Source organism: Diadema antillarum, unplaced genomic scaffold (genome assembly GCF_040938485.1).
Source record: "Diadema antillarum isolate AM-2024a unplaced genomic scaffold, OU_Dant_1.0 seq00001293_RagTag, whole genome shotgun sequence".
NCBI lineage: Eukaryota > Metazoa > Echinodermata > Echinoidea > Diadematoida > Diadematidae > Diadema > Diadema antillarum.
The window spans coordinates 568,780-592,137 of record NW_027272072.1 but is presented as its reverse complement, the minus strand read 5'-3'; the positions used below and the strand labels follow the sequence as shown (position 1 = coordinate 592,137).

Here is a 23,358-nt window from a genome sequence, read left to right as displayed (position 1 = left end):
TAGGCGCAGCAGTGTAGTCGCAGTCAGCATCTTTTATCTCTGCGATGTTCCGCAGATTTGGCTAAAATGTCTCAAGGGTGTGTTGTCAAGCTGTTGCTGTCTGCAACATTTTTTGCTATATCATGGAGTGCAGGTTTAGCAGCGGTAAGATTAAAAAAATACGTTTACATTAAATTCAAATTCACGATATCAGAAGGGCCAGGGGATTGCATTTTTATACACTGTATGTGGATGCGATATGCGTAGTCCCACACATGCAAATTTATCGCAAGTTTTTGTACTGGAACGTATAATAGTACACAGCACTGTCGCTGTACACAGGTGGCCGTGCGTCGCACGACGTTCGGTCGGGCTATGGCTTGGCGGATGGGTAGTCGGACGGTCGGTATATAGCTCTAGATCTATAGTAAAGTTTAACTGCGCGCTGCGTTTGTGTGCTGGTGTGTGGTGTTGTTAAAGGAAGGAATTATTCATGTCACGTTGTACAGAAATTTTGATATTAACATTAATTATCAAATTGAATCCCATCGTTTTTGGTATAAATTTACATTTATTTGAATGGAAGTGAATTAACATCACAAAAAAAAGAAATGGTGCCTGAATAGGCTAAAATACTCAGTAGTACGGGTAAAATACTATAGATTTAAAGATACTAGCCAAGATTGTATTTCTAGTCTCTAAAAGACTAGATCTGTTCTAGCTCGCATCCCCATCAAAACAATTTAGAAAAAAAAAATAAATAAAAGAAATGTGTTGATCATTCCTAAATTGTGTGATAAGTTAGTATAAAGTCTTATGCCGGTCTCTGTAACCATAATCCATATTCAATAAAGGAAATAAAGCAAAAAGAAAGTGTATAGATCTACTTGGATCTAACGTTAAGTTGATTTTTTGGAGTATTCAAAGGTAATCACATAAATTTGATGTGTTTTATTTACATAGCTCACAAGAACTGAATTACATTTTAATCAATGTTGCATGTGAAGGGATGTGGTGCTGTCATGAGTATTTTAACAACAATATCCAAAGTAATAGGAAGTATTAAATGTGATATGTTGTAGAGTTTGGTAGAAGCTACGCTATAACCCCCTGTTATGTTATCCCTAACTGATGACAGTTTTCTGTGTGAATTCTCCTTGCTTGTAAAATGTTTCTACCCGATTGTGTAATATGAAAAGGAAAAGAAATGTTGCTTTTGAAAATCTTGCAGACATAGTTGTAGCTGAAACAATCATATTCATGTACTGGTTACAAAGGACTCAAATTAGTGAGATTAAAAAGAAATTAAAGTCTACATCATGAGATGCTTTTAAAGATGAATAGAAGTAATATAATTAATAATAAAAGATATCACAGAAATGTGGTTTCATGAATTTAATGAGTTAGATTTAACTTCTTTTTGAGGTAATTAATTCTCTTCCAAGTTCAAAGCATGTACAAACTTTACTTTCCCTACTAGTCACAGAGGCTCATGTACCAGTCCCAGGGCTGCCAACTCTCACTCATTGAGTGTGAGACTCACTCATTTTGGTCCTTTCTCACTCTAAAACTTTATTTCATTTGCATGCATTCCTATTGATCTCACTCATTTTGACTCCTAAATTATAGCACTAGCCTATGTCAGTCTCACTCTCAACTAGTTTCCAATGTTGGCAGCCCTGCAGTCCATAGTGGGTTGATATACATGTATCATATGTTGATCTCTGATTTCCCCTTTAGGTGAGCCCCATTGTGATGGACCAGCAGCTGCTCTGGATCAGTGGTCAACAAAACGTAGGAATCTACCGCATCCCGCTCCTTTCCTACACCCCTAAGGGCAACCTCCTCGCCATCTGTGAGGCCAGGAAGAATGGTGGATCAGATGCTGGCCCAAAATTCCTGGCAATGAGAAGGTCCGAGGACAAAGGTGTGATGGCAGTTAATCTTCAATTTTGATCTGAGTTTTTCTCGAATAATGTGAATCTGACATCTCTTTAGTCAGTTAAATGAGTGCTTCAAAATTCTTATCTAAGATATGAAACTACATGCAATTATGAGATTTCAAGTAGGATAGAAGAGCTCTTGAAAGCACTTAACCAGCCCTTCTTAACTGCCCAGGAAACAAGAACAACAACAATTAAATAGAAATTGTTGGTTTTGATTTGAAGAATGCATGATCTCCTAACTGTGAAATAAGGAACCTAGCCCATTTTTTGTTTTGTTTGAGTTTTTTTTTTTTTTTTGGATTTCTGAGTGTAAGGCCCCTTAGAAAGTTGCTAAGAATGCAAGTTGTGACAAAAAGAGAAATTGGTGCTATAGTGGACTGATGATGAATGCATAAAGGTATTTATTGAAGTAAATATGGATTATTGGTTATGTTAAATCATCTATCATGGTCTCATATGAACACCTACAGTAAATGAGATTTCCTTTTGGTTGCTTTGTTTTGATTTACTGAGACAAGCATCTGTTATATAATGATCATTCATGACATTTGTCTAATGGTGCTTGCCAGCACATTTACCTGATAGCAAGCCTGGTATTTAGAAATATTAATTCTATACAAAACAATGGAATTGATGCATCTCCAAATGTAAACTAATGGGTCATTCCAGTTGGATCATTCTTTGCTTGAACATGAATTTCATAAATTGTTCTGTTGGGCAATGTTATGCATTATGTCATATTGATAATGAATTAAGTGCCTAAACTACTGAGAAAAACAAAATATCATGTTTCTAAATGTGCACATGAGCTGATTATGAACTGGCTTATTGCATTATTTTGTTGTTATTGAACAGGTCTCTCATGGCAACCCCAAGTGTTTGTCCTGAATGATGGAGAGTTGCCGGATGGACTCAGCCTGGGTGCCGTCCTAGTCGACGACGTCACAAAGACCATCTTTGTCTTCTTCCAGATCTGTAGCCACTACTACAAGTGCGACACGGCCGTCCAGTACTACATCAAGAGTGTGGATGACGGCATATCATGGAGCAAGCCGTACAACCTGTCGAAGCAGATCGGCACGAGGATGTTTGCCCCAGGCCCAGGCTATGGGATCCAGGTTAACCACCTTTTCTTTCTCCTATCTGCCTTATTGTCTCATTCTTGTTTAACTATCCACAATCTTCCCTTTTCTTTCATGCTTCTGCCCTTGAAAGCTGGGTGGAGGCATCATATTTCCTAGCTGTCTTCTTGTCTGCCCATCTTTCTGTATGTTCTAGATAGGTAGACAACTATTGAGTTGGAAGATATGTTTGAACAATTAAAGGTATCATGTTAGAATTTTGGTTGATAAGATTATCCAGAGAAAGAAAAAAGATCATACAGTATGTGTCAAGTGAAAGGGCAATGTTCAATTTCAACATAAGTTAAAACGTCAGTGAAGAAAGTCTTGTGGAAATTGGTTAATGTAAGAAACCAAAACTAGATTTATGATTACTTTCGTCATGTAAAAAGGTTAGGAAAAATAAAATCCTCTTTGTCAAAGGTCAAAGAACTTCATCCAAATGTAAATAAAGTTGACAAGTACATACCGGTACATGCTTCAATAGAGAGGTATATCTCCTGCTTTATAAGGGACTGTGTGTGACTCAATGTTGTACTTTTTATTTGTACTCAGTAATTTAATGTATATATATTTTTTTCTTCGTCAAAATAAAACATAGTGTTACCAGCATTTGAAGAAAATACTTGGATAAGTCACTTGAGACATCAGTCTGATGATTACAATGACTTATTTCTCAATCAAGTGGTAGGATTTCTTATCGTGAGTTCAACCACTTGCAACTCTGTCAAAATAATGTCCAAACAACCTATGGTGTATGCAGTAGGTACTAATCTATCTATTCTTATGTTTGATACATTTCCCATTTCATTCCAAACTATAGAAAAAGTATGCTCCTAATATCGGTCGACTGATTGTATGTGGGCATTCCACGTTGCCAGGCGATGGGATGTTCTGTCTTCTTAGTGATGACCATGGTGACACTTGGAGGTATGGAGGGGAGATCAAAGGCATCCCTTACAATACCGCAAAGGTCAAGGGTGACTTTGTACCAGACGAATGCCAGGTAAGAACATGGGTCTGCGGGTGAGGAATGGGTGCTAGGAGCAGCAATGAGTGTTTCAAGGTATTTTTAGTCACAGTTCTGTTATAACAAATGTAATGATCAAGATATTGTTATATATGTTTGTTTTGAAATGGTTTTATCATTACTTCAGACTTTGGGCAATGTGGAATCTTCAAACTTCATGAACAGTGTGTGTGGAGTGCCATCAAGTTTGCATTATACTTGATAGGGGAATAAAAGCTGGAAAAACACTTGAACACAAACTGGAACGTACTCAAGTAACTCATAGCAAATTGCAAAAGGAAAAAGAAAATTATCTAAATAAACTGGATTATTTAAGAAAAGATATTATTTGTGCATCTGCTGTATTCTGAGTGAAAAGTTTTATACAACCAGAGGATTCATATTCAGTGTAATATGTTGCTCAGATCTTTTTGATGTTTTAAGAATAACAATGTTATAAGTTGTATCGGCTCAGTTATTTAAGAAGCTGAGAACAGGTACATGTATAGCACAAATGCATTGAAGTGGAACAGTCATGAGAGTGTTTTCAAAAGGAATCTATTCTGCTCGTATCTCTCTTCAATCAGCCATTAGAACTGCCCGATGGATCAATCATGGTCAACGTGAGGAACCAGTACCAGTACCACTGTCACTGTCGCATGATCATGATGAGCTACGATGGGGCATCGACCTTCAAGGTGGATGACCTGCGTTTTGACACGACCTTGGTTGACCCTGCAGTGGCTGCTTCAGTCCTCCACCACAATGGAGTTCTGTTCTTCACTAATCCAGAGAATGAAAGCAGCCGTGAGTGAAAACAAATCTTTTGTTTAGATTCAGAAAGGGTTCTGTATTTTCAAACTTATATCTGTTCAAAGGAATAAGTTACCAAAAACAGAATATTGTAAACCTATTGAAATTGAATTTAAACTCTTTTTTTTTTTTAAGGAAGAAATTCTGATATAGAATCTTTTCAATGTCATTTTCAGGATTTTGATTTCAGTATTAAATGTGGTATATTGTTGTTTGAAGCCAGAAATTAAAACTGCATAAATGAGTGCATTTATATCATTGGTATCTGCATATTTAAGAATAGAAGAAAGGAGGAGTCTAATTAACATTCGGATAAAAATAGTCTCTCTGCAAACAGAAGACATTGTGATAAAAGAGAATTTGTAAGAGTTTTCCCAGCACTAGATTAGATCTGAAAAATGATACAAATGGACAGTGTCACTGTTGTCTATCTAATTAGATATGGATAATATGTTATCACTTTAAACAGGTTACGTTGTTATTATACGTTGTTTATTATCAGACATCTTGAAAAGCTTGGTTTTGATGTGTCCAATAACAATGTGAATGGCCAAGTTTTGGTTTCAGACTTAAAGGTTTGATCCCTTTGCGAACATGACAGACTTTTGCCTGGTTAAAGAATAATGTCTCCCAACATTGTGTATGAAATCTTATGGTAATTCCCCTTAGAGTATTTAAAAAAGAAATACAAATCTGAACTCCATTTTGCTTGAGAATCTGCTTACTTTTGTACCAAGAATAACGAACGGAATTTGTTCAGGCTCCAAATAAATTCATTGCAAATCTTTAGCACGGCACTACATAAGCACTTGCCTGGTTGCCCCGGGCAAGTAAAAATCAAAGTCGGGCAAGTGTTTTGGAACAATGAGAAAAAATGCTTGCCCGAATTGGGCAAGCAAAAAGTTTTAAAGCCATCTTTACTTCCCAACACTTGTGTGAAGAAAGTCCCACCAATCCAACTCCAACACACACGAATCAAGTTTGTTACTCCCCATGTCATGATGTGCTGTGTATTCAAATGATTCGGTTTTATCAAGCCCTTGGCTTTCCAAGTGATTTTCGATTCAGTTTCTTATATCTTTGAACTTTCTTTTCGGGCAAGTACACTAACTTGTAAAAATTCATGTTTGGGCACATGTTCTGCAACAATTTAAAAATCTGCTTGCCCAACCAGGCCAGTGGTAACAAAAAGTTATGTCACAACCTGCTTTAGTATTCCTCTCCATCATAAAAAAGTTTCCACATATAATTTAGAGGAAAGATCTGGCAAGGATTTGATGATGTCTGCTCCAGGCTCAGTGATGTCATATTTTGATTTGATGATGTCACATTTTGGTTTGATGATGTCTCCTTCAAGCTCAGTGATGTCATGTTTTGATTTGATGATGTCATATTTTGGTTTGATGATGTCTCCTTCAAGTGCAGTGATGTCATATTTTGGTTTGATGATATTGCCTTCGATTTGATGATGTCTCCTTCAAGCTCAGTGACGTCATATTTTGGTTTGATGATGTCTTTTTGGATTCTCTGCTTCAGGCTCAGTGATGTCATGTCTCGATTTGATGATGTCTCCTTTGATTTGATGGTGACTCCTTCAAGCTCAATAATGTCACATTATAATCTTAATCTTTCATTTTCTGTTTCACTTGTATCCCGACTCATCCAGGTGTAAACATGACACTGCGATGGAGCTATGACAACGGCATATCATGGGCAGGGTCACTGAACATTTGGCCTCAGGCCAGTGGTTACAGCACGATGACCGCCATCCCCAATGACATCTCTGACTACAAATATATCTATATTTTGTACGAGAAGGGCGAGAAATCATCCACCCAGTACTTGTCCTTGGCTAAGGTCAGTCTGAGTGGACAGCTCTAGCCTGGAATGTGGAGAACAGGGAGAACATGTGACGACACATATGTTCTTCGTGATGCCGTGATGGATTGTATATGGCTTTGCAGCCGTCCATTAAAAACATACCAAGCAGGCTGGTCATCTCTGACCAGCTTGGCCTCGGGCCTCGTTTCATAAAACTTGTTATCAGTGACAAGTTGTTTTAGTTGTTATAAGCTACTGAAACCCTTGCATCTGATTGGCTAAGAGCAAATTTGTCACAAAAATGTGGTTGTTGTCACTGATAGCAAGTTTTATGAAACAGGACCCTGATTGACCATTTCAAGATGACCATTGAACATAGGCTTTTGTGCTCAGAGATTTGATATAGAGACCTGATTCTATGCAGCATTAGTTGTTTTGCATCTTGAGGTCCAATCTAAGTGATGATTGTGTTGAATTTTTCTTCAAATTAATCATAGAGCACTGACAAAGATGACCAACTTCTTTTATATTTGGATAAAGATTTAAGCTATCCTCAGAGAGCAGTATCATCTAAATGCAGTTTTTCAATTTGATGTTGATTACTGTATATGCCAAATATTTCGCGAGGCTTTTATTTTCATGATTTGGATGCTTTTGTGAATTTAAAAACACATGAAAATATGAAATTCTGATTCTGATGTGAAAAAGCAATTTGTGTGCATACATTTCTTCATTCAGTGCTGTACTCCACCAGCGAGAATTTAACCACTCGCAAAATTGTTGGGAAGTCCTGATTTGCAAAAATTCAGACTCGCTAAATATATGATGTATACATCTAAATGTGTCTGAAATCGAATTCACATACAAAATGTATAAGTTGTTAAAATTGATTCATTATTGTGAATACAATCTAATTGCACATGAAATTCTTGCCTGTTAATTGCTAGGTTAACCCGTTGAGGACGAGTCCCAAGTATACTCGGGCAGGTGTCTATGGGAAATGCGTGTTGTGGCAAAATCAGTCCGTCCTCAACGGGTTAAGGGCTCCCCTTCAAAAGCAATAATGGAAAGTGTGAGGAGTATAATGCCAGCTAATTCATGTTGGCTTTATGTTTGATTTATGAAAGGAGAAATGTGATTATTTGGTGTGTGTGTTTTTTGGCGTTTTTTTTGGTTGTTTTTTTGTTTTGCCAAACTGCCAAAATTATGTGTCATAAGTCACCTGAACTTTTCCTTGCATTAGTGACTGATTGAACTGAAATATCTTGAAGGTAATGATTATATAGAGTATATATATTTTGGGATTTCACAATGCAGTTGCCATTATTATATGTTACTGGTATTAATAGGAATACCACCATTTTTGACAATGGAAAAATATCCAACCTTTCTGAGGCACAATTTTTTTTTTTCATGTGACATTTATCAGACAGGACAAATTTTGTCACCAAAAATTAATTCAAAGTAGGTACATGTGTGCATTGCATATAATTCCTCTTACCAAGGGAAAGATGTAATATGATTGCAACAAAATGTTGCCATAGGAACACCACAAATATCCTTTTGCTGGGTAGTCGTGTTTCCAGGCCGTAAGTCTTGCTGCATGATGTTTGTTGAAACAGCAAAATACACAGTTACGCAAGCACAAACACACTTAGAGGACACATCTACATGCTCTTAACCTTTCTTCATATTGAAGAATGACTGAAACCTGTAATGTAACAAAACCTGCAACAATGACAAAGGCATGAACAGTGACAGATTATTAATCTAGACATCTGTGTCTGCTGCTTATATATGATCCAGCCAGAAGTTATTAATTTCATTAATTTCAGTACTACTTGTACTAGTTATTGCATGCCCAAGCACCACAGTGACATAGGCAGCATCTTGAAGTGTTTCTTTGCAGTATCATGTATTGTGATTTTTTATTTTCCCACCAAGGTGAAAAGCAAACCCTCAATTTGTGTGTGTGCGTGCGTGTGTGTGTGTGTGTGTGTGTGTTTTGGTGCGTGTGTGGGTTTTCTCTTCAGAAACTCTGGTGCATGACAAAACATAGTTCTTTTTTTTTGTGTAATTTGATGCAACCATTTCTTCAATAGAATAACATGTATGTTGTATATCATTAATTTGAGCCAAATTCCAGTTTGAGATTGTGCTCTGTTGAATTTCTGTGGTATAGGCATAGATGGCCAATGGTGTAGCAATGTGAGAAAAGTCAGTGAAATGTTCAACCTCCCACCTTACCCCAGATCCATAGACAAAAAAGTAGTGTAACATAATGAAATAAATGCCCTAGAGAATGATGAACAATTCCAAAATAGATAGATAGATAAATGATGGTATGAATAAAGTTAAGAGACAAATGGATGTGGAATGAATGAATGAATGTATGAATGATTGAGTGAATGAATGAATGAAGCTTTAATGCTTGAATAGATGAGTGTAAATTGATGAATATCAAATAAGATGAATTTGGAATAATCAAATAGATAAATTTGAGACCTTAATGTGCTGCAGACATATCAATATTTGTCACTTGATTCTGCTTAATGTATAGCTGGTAGCATATATACATTGTAGTTTGGGAGTTTGAGCTTCGTTACATCATGTATTTGATGGACAAGAGGGAAAATTATGCAATATATTGATCTTCTGAAGAAAGTACCAGATGATTTCTTGACATTTGCAAGGCGATTTGATGCCATTTTTTAGGGTCAGTATGTGCCAACAATGTTTCTTGTTGTACATACACTGTATAAAATATGGTGCATGAAGCCTATGAGAGTATGCATTTTTATTGTCACATCTAGTATTGTTTCTAAGCAAGACTACACTGTAATTGTTCAGGAAATGTGTCAAATTTTGTACTTACTCAACATTATGCCATATTTAATGTATGTGTATACATATGCTTTTTTCTTTTGAGTAGAAATGTGATATGAGACATGTATGTGAAGTCATCTGTTTTATTCTCAGGAAAACCACGTAACCTGTGATGAAGGCAAGCATTGGATGATTCATGGCTAAATGATTGATTGAAATTACAATCAAAGAAGCAAAAACTGGTGAGGTATATATACATGTTGCAGCAAAAATATACCGTAAGGTTTGACAAAGATCATAGATGTAGTGTTCATTGCAATGTTTCATTTGAACACACTATAATCAGGTGCATGGCAAATTTCTCTCATGGGTAGGGTTTCTGATTTTAAAGCAAAGAGGATTTATACACAATTCATTTCCTTGCATTGTAGCAACTTTGCATGTGACAACGATTGGTAAGACTGTGATTCAGATGGGATTGATGTTGATGGTTAAGTAAAGCATTGCTATTCTCTTTACCTTTTTTTAAAAATTATGATTCTATTTTTATCATTGTGATGACTGTTTTACTTCTTTAAAGAACATGTATGACAATGTTGAAAAGAACAATTTTGAAGTTATGTAATTTACTTCCCAGAAGACATTTGAAAATATATGTATATCAGCAAACCAGGTGGCCACTGACTCTTACTTGACATGGGAATAATTCAAAAGTACACTTTAATGATTGTATGTATGTATGTATGTATGCATGTATGTATGTTTCATTCCATTTAATTTTGTTTCATTGATTTCATTTCCAACAAAAATACAAATACATTAAAAGATTTATTCATATACAGTAAAAGATTTATTCATATATTATACAGTTATACAAATGAAGGGAAATCCTGTGGAATGACAATTGCAGGTGTATGTGCTGTGACTTTTATGACTACTGAAACAAAGTTGCTGGAAATGGAGTTGTTTGAAAGTTTGTATGTGTGTGTGTGTATGTGTGCATGTGCATATGCATGGATGTATGTGTGTGCTTGTCTACACAGTATCTATCTATCTATCTATCTATCTATCTATCAATCTATCTGTCTATCATCTATCTATCTATCTATCTGTTTATTTATCTATCTATCTATCTATCTTTCTATCTATCTATCTATCTATCTATCTAATCTATCTATCTATCTATCTATCTAATCTATCTATCTATCTATCTATTTATCTATCTATCTATCTATCTATCTATAAATTCATTGTATCCATCTATCCGTCTTGATAGCATTCTGGCAGGCTGGATAGACAGATGGAAATTCACAAAAGAACCCCAAACTTATACTAGAAGTTACAAAAAACATTTCCCACTTTTGATCAGTAATGATAAAAAAAAGTTATATATCTAATAAACTGACATTGTTATGAGCAATAGCTGAGTAGTGTACAGTTTTGTTTTTGTTTTGTTTTTTATATACAATGTAATTTGAAAATGAAAGCATAAATCAGTTTCATGAAATCAAGAATTTATTTTTAAGTTAGGTTTCAGATTCTGTTCTATTTTAACCCCTCTGTACAAAACTTTGATTTTGCATTGGGGCCAACTGGTATGTAACAGAGTCTGCGGTTAATGCCTTGACAATGGTCTTGAACAATGGCAAGGGTTTGAATGCTCTATTTCACATTTATTCATAAGAAATTCCCCCATCACAGCTAGTCTTTATTCATCCTGAAATGTAGTGTATGCAAGCACGTGAATACAATTTGCTTACTTCTTTCATGTGAATGCATTTTACCCTTCACCGTGAATTCAGACTGGCAGTGCCCAGGGCAAGCCATCAAAAATTATTAATAAAGCATTCATGTGCCTTGGAGCAAGAGACCAGAAACCTAGTCAGCAGATCTCTGAAAAGGTGGTACATATATTTGTGGTATTCGTTTGTTTCTATTGTTCAGGGTTATTGTAAGCTCACACTCACATAGACATCGTTGGTTCCTGTGTATAGTTCAATTTTGTACAGAGGGTATAAATTTGACCAAAATCTGGAACTAAACTTTAAAATAAACTATGGATTTTCTGAAACTGATTCTTGCTGTCATATTCAAATCACCTCCAATAAATTCTACATTATTCAGCTACTACTCATATATATGAAAATGTTATCTGATGTTTAGTTTTCGGACTATTAAGGCACAAAAAGTAGGAAATATATGAGCGAGCATGTTTGAATGAATGTTGGGATGAATTTGACGTTTTTATCAGATCATAGAATCTACTTGTGCTGATGCAGAATTTCTAACGAATGTGCAGAATCCATGATAGACCAAAAGATGTTTAACTTAAAACATAACCACATGCAATGTTTGTTTCATATCAAATTCCTTATTAAATGAGCATTGCTTATAAAAAGTTTGTCATAGCTTGTATATATCCAGAATGATGAAGATCCCCATTTGTGTTTGAGTGATCACTCCTCACAAACGGGACAAACTGATCCACTCAATTGCACGCCTAATCAGTTTAATAATTAAACAAAATGCCAGTACATGTACATCAAAGAGTTTGAACTTTTTTTCTCAGCCATGGCTAAGGAGGTGACCTCATATCAGACATATCCTGTCACTGATCTTCAATCATCACATACAGCATATAGTTTTGTCTTCTACTTCGTGGACAATTTTGAGCCTATTGTAAAGACACGGTAGGTTTGAAGATAAACAGAAAATCCGTCTGTTTTGGAAAAGTTTAATAGGGACTTTTCGATTTGCACGTTGAGCCAGGCGTCAACAGTGTTTTACCAGGGAGGTGTCGTCTCACCTCCCTGGTTTTACTTAGAAGGTGCTCCTCCGAGAAGGTTTCCAATTCCGTGACGCCAGACGTACAGATTCTAGTCTTGAGGCCAACATCCCCGACGAAAAAATACAGACTGTATTCGGTCTAGTTTGAAGACTACACTCCTCTCATCAATAAATGACGCATCACATGACCGTCTGTCTGCCAGTTATCACGTGATCAAATGTTTACGGACAGCATGCACACACTCGAAGATCCTACATCAGTATTATACTGTTCGTTGTTGACAAATTTGAGTGAAAATGTCTCAAGGTTGTGTATTCAAACTGCTGCTGTTAGCAATAGTTTTTACCATTTCATGGGATGAAGGTTTGACAACGGTAAGAGTTTTAAAAGTAACATTTAATAAGAGGTTTGCATTCGTTGCGTGATGCTCAGAATCTATAGATCTAACGTTACCGTTAGTTGTAAATTTATAAAAGTCTGCCTTAGTCCCACGTACACGTGCAAAACTACTAGTATTGAAACTTTGCACTGGCTGGGTCATTGTCATGGCTCAAATTTAAATTTAGCTTCAATTCTGCGTAATGTGGATGACACTTGTGTACCAGTAGACCCTGTTTGATATAGACAGAAGTAATTTTAATCTCGTATTTCCTGTCGAAAAGAGTACATGCAAACATTTTATTTTAGACCAGCTAGGAGTAGAACTAGAACTTAGAAGTGCAATGATCGATGTCGATGATCATGATGATGTATTGATAATACCCTACATTGGGTTGCATTGTCATTGCTACAAATTACAAATACCAGGAAGGTTCTATTTACTGCAGTGCTGTGGTTAGTGTTTATGAAATGTTATGATATTGATAAGCCAGCAGCTTGAGGATAGGGCCTATGCCTTATCTGCCGCCTTATCCATAGAATTGTCATTGCGGATGGACAGTAAACCTAAAGCAAAACCACTGATGCATGATGCACTGTTGAAAATGTTATGATGCTACCTTTGCCCTTTGCCGCTGCGTTTATTATTATTTTATTATAAAAATAATGAGGACTTTGATCTTAGATAAATTATGTATTCATATGTGCATAGAAGCATAACATTGAAAGGGGATGTGATAGCATATTATGTTTTCACAGGTAGAAGATCACTTGGCATTGAGTCCTGTTTTTCCGGGTTTTGGCAGAATTTATATTTTTCCAGTTGAAATGGTCATGGAAGCTGATGTACGAGACCATAATGGTTTAAGGTATGTTGATCTCTGATTTCCCCTGTAGGTGAGCCCCATTGTGATGGACCAGCAGCTGCTCTGGATCAGTGGTCAAGAAAATGTAGGAATCTACCGCATCCCGCTCCTCTCCTACACCCCTAAGGGCAACCTTCTCGCCATCTGTGAGGCCAGGAAGAACGGTGGATCAGACTCTGGCCCAAAATTCCTGGCAATGAGAAGGTCCGAGGACAAAGGTGTGATGGCAGTTGTTCATCTTCAATTTTGATCTTAGTTTTTTTTTTCAAATAATGTGAATCAGACTGCATCTCTTAAGTCGGTTAAGTGAATGCTTCAAAATTCTTATCCAAGCTATGATACTGTACACAGTGTACATGAGATTTCAAGTAGGACAGAAGAGCTCTTGAAAGCACTTATCTGGTCCTTCTTAACCCCCCCCCCCCCCTCCCAAAAGAAAGCAAGAACAACAACAATAAAAACAAATTATTAATGTTTTGAAGACTGCATGATCTCCAAACTTTGAAAAAAAACCTCTAGAGTATATTTCTGTTTTGTTTCAGATGTTAAGGCATTTTAACAAAATTATCAGAAAGTAAGTGCCTAACAGAGAGAATTTGCTAAAAATACAGGTTGTGACAAAAATAATAGTGATATTGTAGACTGATGGTGAATTCATAGCTATAAAGTCATTTATTGAAAAAAATGGATTATCAGTTATGATAAGTCATGGTCTCATTTGAACACCTACAGTAAATGCAATTTCTTTTTTGGCTGCTTTTGTTTTGTCGCATGCCGTTGAAATGACACCTTTCATCAGCTGCACCATCCTTTCTTATAATTATCTGGAAACTGTTTCAAAGCGACCTTCCCTATGAAAGGAGTATAAAGCCAGTCCACAGTTCCACTTTGCGCATGAGCAGAAAAAAGTCATTTGTGATAACAGACATGTTCTTTTTAATTTATTGAGATAAGCATCTGCGATATACTGTAAAACGAGGAATTTTCGCGTGCATTTTAATTTCGCGAATTTCGCGAGCGCCAAGATTCGCGAAATTAAAATGCACGCGAAAGTTCTTGTCTACACTATATGCATTGAATGCCAGTGGCAGTTTGCGAAAATTTCATGCCGCAAAAAAGGCCGTCGGCTCCAATTCGCGAAAAATTCATGCCGCGAATATATCATGTTTTACAGTAAATGATTATTCATAGAATCTGTGTAAAGGGTGTTTGCCAGCACATTTGGGCTGTCAGACAGCAAGCCTGCTATTTCAATGTGAAGCAGTGAAAGGGATGCTTTTCAAGGGTACACAGATGGGCCATTCTAGTCACCAAGTCTGTGCAAGTTCATTCTTTGTTTGAACATGCATTCCATAGATTGTTACATCAGACAATGTTGCGTTATATCACTTTGATATCACTTGTTCAAATGTGCATAGATGAGCTGATTACGAACTGGCTTTTGAACGTTTCCTTATTTGTCATCGAACAGGTCTCTCATGGCAGCCGCAAGTGTTTGTCCTGAACGATGGAGAGTTGCCGGATGGACTCAGCCTGGGTGCCGTCCTAGTTGACGACGTCACACAGACCATCTTTGTCTTCTACCAGATCTGTGGCCACTACTACAAGTGCGACACGGCCGTCCAGTACTACATCAAAAGTGTGGATGATGGCATATCGTGGAGTAAGCCGTACAACCTGTCGAAGCAGATCGGCACCAAGATGTTTGCCCCAGGCCCAGGCTATGGGATCCAGGTTAACCACCTTTTCTTTCTCCTATCTGCCTTATTGTCTCATTCTTGTTTAACTATCCACAATCTTCCCTTTCCTTTCATGCTTTTGCCATTAAAAGCTGCTGGAGGCATTACATTTCCTAGCTGTCTATTTGTCTGCCCATCTTTCTGTATGTCCTAGATAGGTAGACAACAATTTAGTTGGAAGATATGTTTGAACAATTAAAGGTACATGTCAGAGTTTGGTTGATAAGATTATCCAGAGAGAGAAAAAGAAGCATATTTGTCAAGTCAAAGGGCGATGTTCAATTTCAACATAAGTTAAAACGTCAGTGAAGAAAGTCTTGTGGAAATTAGTTAATGTAAGAAACCAAAACTAGATTTATTATTACTTTTGTCATGCAAAAGGTTTCTGAAAAAAAAATCCCTCTTGGTCAAAGGTCAATGAACTTCATCCAAATGTAAATTAAGTTGAGAAGTACATACTTGTTTCATTAGAGAGGTATATCTCCTGCTTTATAAGGGACTGTAGAAGACTCAATACTGTACTGTTTGTTTGTTTGGTTGGTTTTTTTTTTTTGGGGGGGGGGAAGGGGAAACAGTAATTTAATGTACTGTAAAATGAGGAATGTTCATGTGCATTTTGATTTCGCGAATTTCCCGAGTGCCAGGATTTGCAAAAATAAAATGCACGCGAAAGTTCTTGTCTACACTTTATGCATTGAACACCAGTGGCAATTCACGAAAATTTCATGCCACGTTACAGGCTGTCGGCTCCAATACGCAAAAATTTCATGCCCCGAATAGATCATGTTTTGCAGTGTATACGTGTATATTTTTTCTTCATCAAAACAAAAACAAAGTACTACCAGCAGTTGGAGAAAATACTGGGATAAGTCACTTGAGACATCAGTCTAAAGATTACAAGGACTTATTTCTCAATAAAGTGGTAGGAGTTCTTATCGTGAGTTCAACCACTTGCAACTCTGTCAAAATAATGTCCAAACAACCTATGGTGTATGCAGTAAGTACTAATCTATCTATTCTTATGTTTGATACATTTCCCATTTCATTCCAAACTACAGAAAAAGTATGCTCCTAATATCGGTCGACTGATTGTATGTGGGCATTCCACGTTGCCAGGCGACGGGATGTTCTGTCTTCTTAGTGATGACCATGGTGACACTTGGAGGTATGGAGGGGAGATCAAAGGCATCCCTTACAATACCGCAAAGGTCAAGGGTGACTTTGTACCAGACGAATGCCAGGTAAGAAATCCAGATATGAGCATGGGAAAAGGGTGCTAGGTGCAGCAATGAGTATTTCAAGTTATTTCTAGTCACAGTTTGTTTTTTGTTTTTAAACAAATGTAGTGATCAAGTTACTGTTATACAATGTATATGTTTGTTTTGAAATAGTTTTATCATTACTTTAGACTTTGGAGAATGTGGAATCTTCAAACTTTATGAAGAGTGTGTGCAAAGTGCCATCAGGTTTACATTATACTTGGTAGGGGAATAAAAGCTGGAAAAACACTTGAACACAAACTAGAATGTACTCAAGCAACTTGTAGCAATTTGTAAAAGAAAAAAAGATGTATGTAAATAAACTAGAGATGAAATGATGAATGTGATATAATAAGATAAAGATTTTTTTTTTGACCCCAACAGGGTATTTATTGCCTCCATAATTCAACATTTTATATCACATTATACAAAAAATGGAAAAAAAAATACAATGAGCTTCAAAAGGGGTTCCTGACATCAAAGGAAACCACAAACTATTTACACAATATACTTCATTTGCTTTGGTAAATTATAATATGTTTTCTTACTATTCAGATCTTCCTCTATTCTTTTACAAATTTCTCTTCCAAACAAATGTTGCAAATTAGTTTCACGACATTCTTTTCCGGTTTTATTTCTTAACAGTATATATTTATAAATACACCAAAAGGCAATTGTCAAAAACAAATCTAATTCAGTCTCTGTATGAGCTTTTAACAGATGCATTCCTGTTATCTTAAAATCAACTTTATATATAATTTTGATTATAACTGTTAGATACGAAAAGAAAAACTTATTCAATTTACACTCAATAAACGCATGTAGATTATCTTCATCTACACCGCAATGCTCACATATTCCATCTCTTTTGATTTGCCATCTGTACAAATTCTTTTTTACTGGTAGTAGATTATACAAAATCTTAAAATTAAATTCTTTCAATTTGTTTTCTTTACAATAACACAAGTTTCTTTTGAATATATTCATCCAATCAAATGATGAGTCGAATATCTTTTCCCAGTATATACAACATCTGTTACTATCTGGACATTGTGTACGCAATAGTTTGTAAAACTGTTTGGTTGAAACATCTTGAATGCTTCTTTTCTGCTCTCTTCTTCCTATTCTTATTTTAGGAATTTCCAATAACCTATTATGAATCTTTATACATGATTCCTCGTAATTACTTATCCATGCTTTTGGGATAGCCTGGCGTAATAAAATATAGTCAAAAATTAATGTTTGCTTACTTTTCTGTCCTTTAAGTTATACAAAATTTCTGGAATGGATATAAACTTACCATTCTTAAAAAAATCTTTAAAAAATACAATTCCACTTTGATACCAACCATCATAAAATAAGGTCTTTCTATGAAAGGTTACATTTTTATTATGCCACAAAATTTCATATTGTACTCCGTGTACCATGGGTTGAAATTTTAAACAAATATCATTCTTTATCATTAACCAAGCTTCTAATATTTCAATATAAAACAATGGGAGTTGATCTTTACTTATTCTCTTCATATTCAAACAATCCAAATTAGAATTTAGCAACAATTCTAATCCACCGAAAAAGTTATACCAATAAAAACACATTTTACCCCATGTTCCTTTCGTTGCACCTATAGTGCGACCAAGCCATCTCAATCGGAAACTGAGTTTTTGCTTAAAAAGATCGATCATATTAACGCCTCCTTTTTCAAACTCTTTAATCATAATAGTTCGTTTCGCTTTTTCAGTTTTTCCTTGCCAAATAAAAATATATAACAGATTATTCAATCGTTTCAATATTTTCTCAGGAATTGTGTCAACCATAAGTATATGAACTATTTGACTTAAAGCAAAGGTTTTGACAATAATCAATCTACCAAAAAGAGTAAGTGTTCTTTTTCTCCAATTATCCAAAAGTCTTTGCAATTTCGTAAGTTTGTTTTCCCAATTCAATGCTCGTGCGTTATTCATATCAGGTGAAACATAAAACCCTAGGTACTTTGTGGGTGTGTCTGTCCACACTAAATCAAGATCATCGAGTGACCATTTTGACTTGGCAGCTCCCAGCCACATAACAGATGTTTTACTCTTATTCAGTTTTGGTCCTGCTACATTTCCAAATAATTCCAACTCTTCACTTACTTTTTCTAATGATTGTTTATCTGAAACAAAAAATAAAGTGTCGTCTGCATATTGTAGTAATTTTACTTCAAAATTTTCCTCCATTTGTAAAACAGAAATACCATTTATACACTTGTTATTTCTTATTCGGGTCGACATAAATTCTGCAGCAAGCACAAAGAGTAAAGCTGAAAGTGGACATCCTTGTCTAATGCCTCTTTGTATTGAGAAAGACTCTGATATCCAGCCATTTACTAACACTGAGCTGCGAATATCTGTATACAGTATTTTTATCCATGTCTGAAAAATATTACCAAAATTAAACTTGTTTAAACACAATAACACAAAATCAAAATCAATTACATCAAAAGCTTTTGAAAAATCTGCCATCATTATTGCACCATCTATTCCCTTTCTTTTCATATATTCAATAACATCGATTGTCATTTGTATATTAAAAGCGGATAATCGATTTTTTATATAACCAGTTTGATCTTCATTTACAATTTCACTAATCACTGATTGCAAGCGTGTGGCTAAAACTGCGGCAATTATCTTGTAGTCGCAGTTCAACAGTGTAATTGGTCTCCAATTTTCTAAATATCGCTGATCTCCTTTTTTATAGATCAATGTTATGAGTCCATTTTTTTGAGTTTCGGACATTTCTTTCTTTTTGAAACATTCATTAAGAAAATTTAACAATACAAATTGAATTTCATCCCAAAAAGTTTGATAGAATTCTATAGGTATACCGTCAGAACCGGGTGATTTGTTTTTATTCATTGAAAAAACCGCACGTGTGCATTCAGCAATTGTAAGCAGACGTTCGCATTTATTCTTTCCCTCTTCACTCAATGAAGGAATTTGAACTGAGTTTATATACTGATTTTGCTTATTTTCATCAGCATTAGATTTCTTATATAACAGTGAATAAAATTTCACTACTTCTTGTAGTATCTCTGTTTGTTCAGTTAAACATCTGTCTTTTTCTACTGAAAACAACTGGTTCATCTCTTTTCTTTCTGATTTATATTTTTCTAAGCCTAGAAAATACTTCGTACACTTTTCCCCTTTTTCCAGCCACCTAACTCTTGCTCTAACAGCTGCGCCTCTACATTCTCTTTCATTAACCTGTTCAAGTTCTTTCTTAACATATATATACTCTTTCAGTATCTTGACGTCACTGTCTACATCAATCATTCTCTGAAGTTCACTGAATCTTTGTTCTAAGCATAATTTTGCTTCTTTCTTTCTTAAAGCTCTATCTTTGCAGAACTTTTGCATGAACTCACATACTTTAATCTTTATGAGTTCCCATACCTGTGTAAAGGAAAAACATGCATTACCTGAAATGCTTCTGATGAGCGATTTAACTTTTTGTTGATATATTTCATCCTTTAATATTTCTGTGTTCATTTTCCAACACCCTGGACCTTTAAAAATATTTGAAATCTTTAACTTAAGAGAAATAGCACTATGATCAGCTTTATAACATGGTCTTATATCATTTGACAGAACTTTTGCCTGTGCATTTTTACTGACTAACCAGTAGTCAAGTCTTGATGCTACATTTAATGACAAATTTCTCCAAGTAAATTGTCTGATGTCGGTATGAGTATTTCTCCACACGTCAATCAGTTTTCTTTCTTTACAAAGTTGGCGCAAACTTTGTGGTGTCTTATAATATGAGCTTTGACTACCACGCACATCTTTATTTATATCGAGAATGCAATTCATATCCCCACCTACAATAAGATGGACTTCATTTTCTGAAGTATAATAACTCAACCATTTATCAATTTTCATAAAGAAACTTTCTCTTTTCATCTTTTTAGCGGGTGCATAAACATTTACTAAGATAACATCATAACCTTCTATCTTAGCATCTAAAAGTAGAGTTCTTCCATCATTTTGTGAATCTATCTTATTTATTTCTATGTTAAATCTATTATCTATAAATATCGCCACACCACAAGAGTGATTGGTTCCATGTGAGAAGAAGCATTTACCTCTCCATTCACTTTGGATAATTGTCTCCATATCTTTTGTCCAGTATGTTTTTTGCAAAAACATTATGTTTACTTTTTGCTGTTTACACCATTTATATATCTGAGTTCGTTTAAGTTTGTTCCTTAATCCTCTCACATTCAGACTAAGCAAATGACATAAAGAAGAAGACATTTAGGAGGTGGATGCTTTCATCTTTTTTTCGCAGTTTTCTTCTTGGGTTTCTGCTTTCTTTTAGATGTCTGGTTCACTTTACCACGCACTTTTCCTGTTTCTGGAGACTCTGCCGAGAGATCAGACTGGCGCTGAGTGATGTTATCTTCCTCGCACTCTGAATATTCACCTGATTCGGACTCGTCTTCTTCAGAACAGGCACTGTTGTCAGCTGAGTGTTGGTCGCTCAGTGCGCTGGTGTCAGCTGGCTTTCCATTGTGTTCGCGAATAGCGTCGCTGTGTTGCCTAGCTTGCTCGATGAATTGCGTAATTTTTGATTGCTGCTGATTGGACGGTTTTGGGGGTGCGGTCTGATCAGCTGTCTCTGACTTCTGTTCAGCGGGACGAAACGCAGCGGTGGATTCCAGCTGTTGGGGGTTCGCTGCATCCGAAGATCGTATGTTGCTGCTGTCCTCGTGATCTCTCCGTGGACCAGCATGGTGTCGGTATGAAGACGTAGAAGATGCTGTTCTGCTGCTACTCCGTGTTCTCCGGGGGAGGCTGTTGCTTCTTCGATGGGTCAGTTTCTCGGCAGGAGGGAAGTCTGTCTCATACCGTTCCCGTGATAGAGCATTATCTACTTGGCGGTTTTCGTGGCGACCTCTTTGGTCTTCTGTGCGAGACCATCGAGAGGGCTGTCTCTTTCCTGATATAAAGATACTATTCGTGCACATACTTTATACTTAATAGTGAAAAATTTTACACAGCCAGAGGATTCATATTCAGTTTAACGTGCTGCTCAAATCCTTTTGATATTTTCAAAAACAACAATGTCATAAGTTCTGTCGGCTCAGTTGTTTAAGAAACTGAGAACTGGTAGCACAGATGCATTTAATTGGAACAACCATGTGAGTGTATTCAAAAGGAATCTGTTCTGCTCTTCAATCAGCCAATAGAAATGCCTGATGGATCGATCATGGTCAACGTGAGAAACCAGTACCAGTACCACTGTCACTGTCGAATGATCATGATGAGCTACGATGGGGCGTCGACCTTCAAAGTGGATGACCTGCGGTTTGACACAACCTTGGTTGACCCTACAGTGGCTGCTTCCATCCTCTACCACAATGGAGTTCTGTTCTTCACCAATCCAGAGAATGAAGGCAGTCGTGAGTGAAAAAGAAATCTTTTTCTTAAATTCACAAAGGAATCTGTATTTTCAAACTTTTATACAAAAACAGATTTTTACAAACTCACTGATAATATGTGCATTAATAAATATATGTTCTAACAGTTTCATGTTTCATGAAAGAAACAGATGTTTATTTAAGGATATATAAAGAAGTAATGAGTAGTTCTATTCAATAATCAAATAAGAATTATCTCTTTGGAAATGAAAGAAATTGTGATGGAAGAGAATTTGCAGGATTTTTTTTTAGAACTGGAGTAGATCTGATAAAGGATACAAACTGATGGTGTCACTGTGTTTATCTGATTAGATATTGATGATATCTCATCTCTTGTGATAGCAGATTACAGTGTTGTTAAGCACATATAGCAAATTATTTTACATGCAAGCCACTTTTTCGATACAATAAAACCATGTATCAATATTCCTGCTTTGCTTAATGACATACAATATTGTTAGAATAATACCTGTCCTATGCATTTTTATTACCCGTATCAATGGAGAAAAATAGTACAATATTGTTTCCAATATTGTACTCTGCTGTCAATATCGCACTCAAATGTTTCTTTATATGCATGCGCAGTATCGCTTGCAAAGAAAGCAAAGTGCAGTGGCATTGCGCGATGAGGTTGAGAAATGCCATAGGAGTACACGTAAATCGTCTGTGCTGTCTGCGGCAGTCGCTCGCTGATATGCTCTGTACTGTACTGTACTGTGCGGAGATACACGTCTGTATACAAGTTGAAAGGTTAGATTTTGTAAACAATGGTGAGTGAAACCCTTTTTCATTTTTTTTTCTTTTGGAAATTGAATGTGGTGTTGTCATGGAAAGTGGTTTGTATGTATAATAATAATAATAATACTGGATTTCTTTCCTGGTATATCAGATATATATTGCATTCATCAACATGAACATTGCACGAGTCTTCGACTCGTGCAATATTCATGTTGATGAATGCAATATATCTGATATACCACGAAAGAAATCCAGTATTATATAAATATGGATTGTTTTCTCTTTTATCAGACATCTTTAACGGCTTGGTTATGATGTGTGCAATAACAATGTGAATGGCCAAGTTTTGGTTTCAGGCTTAAGGGTTGTAACTTGTATATATATATATATTATATCCCTTTTGCAAACTTCACAAACTTTTGCTTGATTGAACAGTGTCTCCCAACATTGTGTATGAAATCTTATGGTAATACCCCTTTAACATTTAAGGAAGAAATAAAAATCTGAATTCCATTTTACTTGAGAATCTGCTCCCTTTTGTACTGAGAATAACAAATGGAATTTGTTCATGGTCCAAATAAATTCATTGGAAATCTTTAGTACATGTATTTATT

The 23,358-nt window shown here is 35.9% G+C and overlaps 2 protein-coding genes across 2 annotated transcripts in view; both read left to right on the top strand.

The window, feature by feature from the left end:
* On the top strand, positions 1 to 8,416 carry LOC139708018 (sialidase-1-like). Its single transcript, XM_071620007.1, has 6 exons — positions 1 to 144; positions 1,720 to 1,906; positions 2,781 to 3,043; positions 3,870 to 4,052; positions 4,643 to 4,862; positions 6,535 to 8,416. The coding sequence occupies exons 1-6, from the start codon at positions 67 to 69 to the stop codon at positions 6,747 to 6,749; spliced, it is 1,146 nt and encodes a 381-aa protein (XP_071476108.1). The 5' UTR covers positions 1 to 66; the 3' UTR covers positions 6,750 to 8,416.
* A 3,670-nt stretch (positions 8,417 to 12,086) lies between these two features.
* LOC139708011 (sialidase-1-like) overlaps positions 12,087 to 23,358 on the top strand; it is a 30,316-nt gene continuing 19,044 nt past the window's right edge. The window contains exons 1-5 of the mRNA XM_071620002.1: positions 12,087 to 12,098; positions 13,579 to 13,765; positions 15,019 to 15,281; positions 16,345 to 16,527; positions 21,769 to 21,988. Coding sequence (XP_071476103.1) covers positions 12,087 to 12,098; positions 13,579 to 13,765; positions 15,019 to 15,281; positions 16,345 to 16,527; positions 21,769 to 21,988 — 865 coding nt within the window. The remainder of the gene's footprint in view (positions 12,099 to 13,578; positions 13,766 to 15,018; positions 15,282 to 16,344; positions 16,528 to 21,768; positions 21,989 to 23,358) is intronic.

Coding starts and splice junctions, on each gene's coding strand:
- LOC139708018 (XM_071620007.1), top strand. CDS start 67: ATGTCTCAAGGGTGTGTTGTCAAGCTGTTGCTGTCTGCAACATTTTTT. Junction 1,907..2,780: donor GAGAAGGTCCGAGGACAAAG/GTGTGATGGCAG, acceptor GTTATTGAACAG/GTCTCTCATGGCAACCCCAA. Junction 4,053..4,642: donor TTGTACCAGACGAATGCCAG/GTAAGAACATGG, acceptor CTCTTCAATCAG/CCATTAGAACTGCCCGATGG.